Raw genomic sequence first — 8,137 nt, 5'->3', positions numbered from 1 at the left:
AGAAATGGCTCACTGCTGCTTGAAAGAAGAGCTCCTCCACTTGCCTTCTTACTATGCACGAGAACTTTATACTATGCAGAGGACTGCTGTGACTCATGCTCTTTAGATCTGTGCCCACTAGACCAATATCTATGTTCAAATCTCAGCATGATCCCCAGAACTAACGAGCAAGCATAGCAAGGTTGCAGGACACAAAGTCAACAAACCAAAGTCAATCCAATTTCTACATACTGCCAATGTACAATTGTGAAGTGAAATTTTTTTTAAATACCACTTAAGATAACTCAGAAATGGAAATACTGAGGTATTAATCTAAGAAAACATGTACTAGATCTGTATGCTGAATACTCAAAAACATTAATGAAAGAAATAAAAAAACCTGCATAAATGAAGAGAGATTGTTTTAATGGATTAGAAGACTCAAAATAGTAAATACGTCCACTCTCTCCAAATTGATCTCTAGATTGAACATGATTCCAATAAAAACCCCAAAAGGACTTTTATAGATTTAGATAAGTGGATTCTAAAATTTATGTGGAAAGGTAAAGGAATCTACAGTATATAAAACAATTTCAGCAAACAAAAAGAAAGTGAGGGGAACCCCGTCACTTGGTCTTAAGAGATGTGATTAAAGCTACAGTAATCAAACAATGTTTTATTAGCAAAGGGAGAGACACATAAGTGAATGTAACAGAACGAAGAACCCAGAAGTAGAGCCACACAAAAATGTCCATGACACTTTGACAAAGGTGCAAAAGCAATTCAATGGAGGAAGGATAGTCTTCTCTTTGAATCATGCTGGAAATCCATAGGTAATGATAACTAAATGACAAACGATAGGATATTGGGGTGTATGAGGAAGCCATTTGGTATAAAACTAATTTGGCCTGAACTTGTTTTTCCAAAAGGGCCTGACATGGCCATTGAGCACACATTGTATATCTGCTTTAAGTATTCACTATGTCCCAAAGACAAGAACAATGCCCTTAAAGATAAGGATGTAATTTCCCCCATATCGACATTTCCTTAAGGATAAGCATCTCTCCCTAAACCAAGGATTGATTGCTAACCTGCTGTGCTCACCTTGTGACCATCCACCTTGAGACTACTGACCCATTGTGTTCACTGAATCGCTGTGCCAGCAAAGCAATCTCGTGACTACTGTAAAAGGGACATTCCAATCATATGTGATGCATGCTCTTTGATGGTATAACCACTCTGTACACCCCCACTTCCTTGGAGTGCTCCATTTCTTTGTGAAAGGATTCTCCCGGGTCATACAGTCCTCAGGGTAGGCTCATAATAAACTCACTCTGATTCTGATTTATAGATTGATCATGGATTATTTGCATCGACATTAAAAATGAAGCTTGACACCTCACATTTCATGCAAAAATTAATTCAAAATGAACCATAGATATAAATATAAAAAGTAAAACTAAAAAGCTTAAAAAAAAGAATGGAATATATCATTCCAGCTCAGGTTAAGCAGAGTTCTTAGACTTGAAACCAAAAGCACAATCCATAAAAGGAAAAACTGATAAACTGGGTAACATCAAAATTAAAATCTTTTTCTCTGTGAAACATATTGTTAAGAGAACAAAAATACAAATTACAGGCTGAATCAAATATCTGTCAAAGGAATTGTATTCAGAATACAAAATTCTCAAAAACTCAAAACCCTACAGTAAGAAGACAAACAACCCAATTAAAACATGGGCAAAAGACTTTACCAAAGAGGCTATAGGAATGAGAAATAAGCACATAAAAAGAAGTTTAACAACATTAACCTTTAGGCCAGTGCAAACTAAAGTCACGATGAGATACCATTACACATCCATTAGAATGGCTACAATTAAAAAAAATTACTGGCAATATCAAGTACTGGCAAGGATAGAGAGCAACTGGAACTCTTAATGCACTGCTGATAGGAATGCAAAATATTACAGACACTCTGGTAAACAGTTTGGCAGTTTCTTTTTATAATTGAGAGATTCATATACCATTGAATTCAACATTATAAAGCATACAATTCCGTAGTGTTTAGTTTGTGTATTCACAAGATTATGCAAGACCACCACTATTCTACATTTTTATCACCCCTTCGTTCTTCCCTAAAAGAAACCTTATACCCATTAAGTATCACCTCCTATCCCCTCTCCCCCAGCTACCAGCATCCGATACTCTACTTTCTATCTATATGCATCTGCCTATTCTGGACATTTCACATAAAAGGAATCATACTATATGTGGCCTTTTGTGTCTGTACTTTTTAGCTTAGAATAATGTTTTCAAGGCTCATCTATGTTGTAGCATGTATCCATAATCAATTCCTCTCTATGGCCGAATAATATTTCATTTTATGCATACGCCACATTTTGTTTATTGAGTCATTGGGCATTTGGATTGTTCCCACAATTTTTATATTATGGTCATGCTCCTATGAATATTCCTGTACAAGTTATTTTGTGAACATATGTTTTCAATTCTCCTGCGACTATACCTGGAAGTGAAATTGCTAGATCTTGTGGAAGCTCTATTTTTAAACTTTTGGTTCAACTTCTGAACTGTTTTCCACAGTGGGTACACCATTTTACATTCCCACCAGCAATGCAAGAGGATTCTAATTTTTCCACATCCATGCTAACACATACTTTTTCATTTTTAAAAATTATATCCATGCAGTGACTGTGAAGTGGTATCTTACTGTGGTCTTGCCTGGTGGGTGAAGAGACCTCACAGGAAGGTGTGCTCCTTTTCCAAATCGCCACCGCCTGTCATGGGTGTTGATGTTCTCCCCTCTAGTATCTAGTCTCGGAACCAAAACCTTTCTGTGAAAGAGTTGCAGCTGGGCAAATGCTCACACCTGGCAGAGGGGAAGGAATCTCCAAGAGAGCATTTAATCAAGGAGCCAGGAGCCAAGATGAAAACCCTCATGAGTGAGGACTGAGGGGTCCACCCACCCCAGAACAGCGTTGACCCCACAGAACTCCACTCCACCCCTGCTGTCTGCCCTGGGAAACTCCTGGCAGGTCTGTCAGGATAAGCAACGCCCCCCTCATTTCCAACTCTGAGAACTCGGAGGTGACAGCTGTGATTAGAGGGAGGCAGACTCAGGTTCGCTGAGGGAGGGGGCTTAGGCAGTTCCAGGGGTCAAAATGATGATTCTGTGGGACGACTGAACCGGCCTCCCACTACAGAACAGAATGGGCCCCAGCCCATTCTGAGCCTGCTTTCAGCCCTGGGAGGCCCTTTGCATGGCTCTTGGATATAGTTTCCTGACTTCGATCTTGGGAATCTGAGGGAGACAAGGCTTCAACTGCCGTGACTAGCCTTGAGTCAGAAAGGGAGGAGTCCCAGACGCTGCCAGTCGTCAAGGTGAGGATCCTGAAGAAACCTCCTACCGCGGACAGAGTGGGTTGCCTCAGACACCTGCTTCCGCTATCTGCCCTCTGAGGCCCCAGGAATGGTTGACAGACAAAGCCCGCCACCTCCCACTTACCCATTAGGGTCTCAGGGAAATGTTGGCCTTGACCTGCAGGACACATCCGCAGGTCAGCAGAAGGAATGGGTCCCAGGCACTGTCAGAAGTAAATATTAATACCTTGAGGAGGACTGAGATACCCCCCACCTCAGAACCAGAAGGGTCCCCACAGAAATTCGTCCTGATCCCTGTTGTCAGCCCTGGAAACCCTGAGCAGTGCTGAAAGGATATGCGCCCCTGCCCCGCCGTGTGTGTATCAGAGATCCCAGGGAGATAGAACCTTGGCCTAAAGGGGTTAGCATCAAGTTGGCAGGCAGAGAAGTCCCAGACCCTGCCAGGCGTCAGCGAGGACTCTGAGAAAGGGCTGAGGGGAGCTCCCACCTCAGACAGACGCGGCACCAGCGGTGCCCTTGCTGTCAGCCCTGTGAAGCCCCAGGAAGGGTTCCCGGATGTGACGTTTCCTGACTTCCGCCTTAGGAGCCTGAGGGAGGTGAAGCTTAGTGAGAGGTGTCACCTCAGGCCAGCAGAGGGAGGAGTCGCAGGTGCTGCTGGTGTCAAGGTGAGGACTCTTAGGGAGGACCGAGGAAACTTTTCTGTGCAGAGACGGCCCCCACCGAAATCCAGTTCCTGTTGTCAGCCTTGGGAAAAGCTGTTGGGCAGAGGCACCGTGCCTGACCTTCCATACTTCCTTGACGGTGGTTTCCGGGAGAATGGCGCTATGCCCTGGGGGAGGGATTCTCAGGTCAGCAGGATGTAGGTGGCCTAAGCCTTGTCAGGAGTAGTTGTGACTACATAGAGGACTGAGGGTACCTCCTCCCCGACCCTGCCCTAGAGGGAGGGCATCCAACAGAAACCTGCCCTGTTCCTGCTGCCAGTCCTGGGAGACCTCAGGCAGGAGTAGCCGGATGTGGCGCCTTTTCACTTTTGTCTCCGTGGGCTCAGGGAGTCTGAAGAAAAGAAGTCAAGCGAGGGGGAGGAAAGATGGGCTGAGTTCCTGCTAGATAAAAAGCTGAATACCCTGAAGGAGTACTGAGGGCACCCTAACTCTAGAACAGATGGGCCCAGCCCCTGCTGTCACACTTGGGAGATACTAAGCAGACGGGTCCCTTTGTGGTAGGCTGTCACGTCTGCTGTGGGGGTAGGGAAGATGCTTCCTCTCAGAGAGGTGAGGCTTCAATCTGAGGATGCAAAGTCAGGTCAGCAGAGGTGGGGGACAGAGCAGGCCTTGTCGGGAGTAAAGATTAATAACATAATGGACCCTCCTACCCTAGACACAGGAAGCTCCATTGAAACCAACCCAGCCCCTGCTAACAGCCCTGGGAGGCCCTAGGCAAGTGTGACCGGATGTGGTGCCCCCTCACTTCCTCCTCAGGAGGAAGTCAGAGGAGGTCAGCAGAGTGGTGGGGCCCAAACTCTGACAGGGGAAAGATTAGAATCCGAGTGAGCACTGAGGGAACCATCCATCCCAGAATATTGGGGATATCACAGAGTCTGGCCCCATGCCTCCTGTCAGCACTGGGGGGCCCAGGACTGTGCCTGTAGTCTGCATCATGAGGTACCCCCTCTATTTCTTTTTTTTTTTTTTAGATTTTTTAAAAGTTTTTTTTCCTTTTTCTCCCTAAAGCCCCCTGGTACATAGTTGTATATTCTTTGCTGTGGATTCTTCTAGTTGTGGCATGTGGGGCGCTGCCTCAGCATGATTTGGTGAGCAGTGCCATGTCCGCGCCCAGGATTCGAACCAATGAAACACTGGGCCGCCTGCAGAGGAGCGTGTGAACTTAACCACTGGGCCACGGGGACAGCCGCCCCTCTGTTTCTCTTATAGGAGCTCTAGGAACCAGGAGGTGAGAGCGTTGGTCTGAGGCATGTGTCCCCAGGTTAGCATATCAGAGAAGGCCGAGGCAGTGCCAGAAGTCAGGGTGAAGTGCACCCACTGAATGTCTACCAAGGGCCCCACCCACCCCGGAAAAGAGAGGACTCCACAATGCCTGACCCTACCGGCCTGCTCTCAGCCCTGGAATCCTCAGGTTGCACCCTGAGGAGCTGTCTCACCTCCTCTTTCAGTTCTTAGGAAACAGGCCAAGCAGGAGAATAGGAGCTCTGTGAGGCCCAAGAGCACCCCTAAAGAGCAGACCTGTGAGTTGCCTTCGTTAGAACCGTCATGAGAGAGTTGCTCAGCAGAGGCCACTGATACTCTTCATCTCTCCCCCAGGTCTGTGGTCCCCATTGCCTACCCTCCTGCCGGCTACCCCCAACACAAGTCATCATGTCTCTCAGTCAGAAGAGTGAGTGCTGCAAGCTTGAGGAAGACCTTCAGGCCTCCAGAGAGGCCCAGGGCCCAGTAGGTGTGCAGGGCCCCGTGGCTGAGGAGGAAGAAGCCACTTCCACCTCCTTCTCTCTCTATCCTTTGATCCCAGGCACCCCAGGGGAGGCACCTGCCACTGGGACACTGAGTCCTCTCCAGAGTTCTCAGACAGCCTGCCTCTCTCCCACTGCTGTCACAACTGTTCCATCAAGTCAATCTGATGAGAGTTCCAGAAGTCAAGAAGAGGAAGGGCTCAGCACCTCGCAGTCTCCATCAGATCCTGAGTCCTTGCTCACTGACGTGCTAGACAAGAACATAGCTGATTTGTTGCAGTTCCTGAGTGTCAAGTATATAACAAAGGAGCCCATCACAAAGGCAGAGATGCTGAAGACTATCATCAGAGAGCACCAGGGCCACTTCCCTGTGATCTTCAGGAAAGTCTGTGAGCGCATGGAAGTTGTCTTTGGCATTGAAGTGAAGGAAGTGGATCCCACCAGCCACTCCTATGTGCTTGTCAGAGCACTAGACCTCACCTACGACGGGCTGCTGAGTGAGGAACAGGGCGTGCCCAAGACTGGCCTCCTGATACTTATCCTGGGTGTGATCATCATGAAGGGCGACTGTGCCCCTGAGGAGAAAATCTGGGAAGTGCTGAGTATGATGGGAGTATACGCTGGGAGGAAGGATTTCATCTATGGGGATCCCAGGAAGCTCATCACCAAAGATTTCGTGCAGGAAAAGTACCTGGAGTACCGGCAGGTGCCCAACAGCGATCCTCCACACTACGAATTCCTGTGGGGTCCACGGGCCCACGCTGAAACCAGCAAGAGGAGAGTCCTGGAGTTTTTTGCCAAGATCAGTGGGACTGACCCCTCTTCCTTCCCATCCTGGTATAAGGAAGCTTTGAGAGATGAGAAAGAGAAAGCAGAGGCCAGAATTGCTGCCACGGTTGATACTACTGCCATAGCCAGTGAAAGTTCCAGTGTCACGTCCTGCGGCTTCTGTCCTGAGTGAAGTCTGAGGAAGATTCTCCACTCTTTGTTTGAAGATAGCCAAAGTTCTAAGTAGTGGAGGGCCAGGGTGGATCTGGAGGGAATACACAGTATAAGGTTCTTGTGTTCCTGTTCTATATGCGTGATTTGGAGATTTATCTTTTTTTCCTCGTTTTTTTTTTCAAATATTTTTCCTTGTAAGAGAAAGTTTAATTAACTTCAGAATCTAAGTTAATGAAGGACAGTAGTTTAAGAATGAGAGTTTTGCAATTTTGCAAAACAAATTGGGAAAGGTCTCATCTTTTCTTGTGATCTGGAACAAGATAACATGGGATTAGAATAGGAATTTCCATGGAAATGTGAAAGAGCCCAGCAGTAAAACAGAGAGGTTCAAGGAATAGAGGAAAAAATGTAAAGCATGGTTAATTCTTGGATTCACTTATCCCTTTTAGTCTGTCATTCTGTAAAATTAAATTATATATGCATGGATTTGCTTGGCTTATTCAAGAATGTAGGAGAAATTAAATCTTAAATGAAATCTCTTTTTCACTGGCTCATTTATTCCCCAAACATGAATTGAGTGCTTGTTCTTTAGAAGGCCATGTGTTAGCAGCGGGGATGCTAGGATCGACAGGACACAACCCTACCCTTAGAATGGTAGAGGATGGGAGCAGCAATCACATCAGGAAGGCGGTGAGATGTCCTCTAGGAGCCCAGAAACAAGGTAGAAAGACGGGGCAAGGAGGTGGGGCTCTGGGTGAGAGTGATCAATTGTGAATGCCCTAAGCCAAGGCTGTTTGGGCCTTTGGGAATCTGCAGTTCTTTCTGTAGGAGTTCATTTTAGGTTAAGCTGAGTAATGGCAAGGGCCAGACTCTCAAAAGGTGTGTCTTACCTTTGAGAGAAAAGTCTGGAATGAAAAACTGCTCTTAGCAGTTACTTTTGGATCATAGATAAACCAGAGAGAAATCTCCACCCAAAGCAGGTATGGAAAATGTCCTGAACTTCTGCAAAAAACCCAGTGCAGTTGACACAGTGCACGAACTAGGGGCTCTACACCCATCCTCTGCAAGGATTTCCTGAGAAATAGGGTGGCACTCCCTTAAAGTGATGCTCAGCAGCCACCAGGCTGGCACCCTTTTCCCTCGCCTGGGAGAGCCAGAGCCGCCTCTGTTAAAATGACATTATAATTAGGTCATCTTCAGGGCACTTTGGCCAACTCTAAGCAAGGACTAGATTTTTGGTAGGGCTTAAATGAATGAAAATCATATTTTGGATGGAAAAACAGCTTGGAAGCAAGGAAAAAGTTGGTCTTTGACTTGAATTCTAGAAGCTTTGAGTTGAATCCAGCTGGGGAA

The 8,137-nt window shown here is 46.4% G+C and overlaps 1 protein-coding gene across 1 annotated transcript; it reads left to right on the top strand.

Moving 5' to 3' along the window:
• The first annotated feature begins 3,965 nt into the window (after nt 1-3,965).
• Nucleotides 3,966-7,319, top strand: LOC100056986 (melanoma-associated antigen 10-like). Its single transcript, XM_005614563.3, has 2 exons — nt 3,966-4,043; nt 5,697-7,319. Exon 2 carries the CDS (start codon nt 5,751-5,753, stop codon nt 6,801-6,803), a length of 1,053 nt encoding a protein of 350 aa, XP_005614620.2. The 5' UTR covers nt 3,966-4,043; nt 5,697-5,750; the 3' UTR covers nt 6,804-7,319.
• Nucleotides 7,320-8,137: the final 818 nt, after the last annotated feature.

Source organism: Equus caballus, chromosome X, assembly GCF_041296265.1.
Source record: "Equus caballus isolate H_3958 breed thoroughbred chromosome X, TB-T2T, whole genome shotgun sequence".
Taxonomy (NCBI): domain Eukaryota; kingdom Metazoa; phylum Chordata; class Mammalia; order Perissodactyla; family Equidae; genus Equus; species Equus caballus.
The sequence above is the reverse complement of the archived record's forward strand: the minus strand, read 5'-3'. Positions and strand labels throughout refer to the sequence as shown.

Excerpts from the sequence above, each read along its gene's own strand:
- LOC100056986 (XM_005614563.3), top strand. The coding sequence starts at position 5,751 with ATGTCTCTCAGTCAGAAGAGTGAGTGCTGCAAGCTTGAGGAAGACCTT.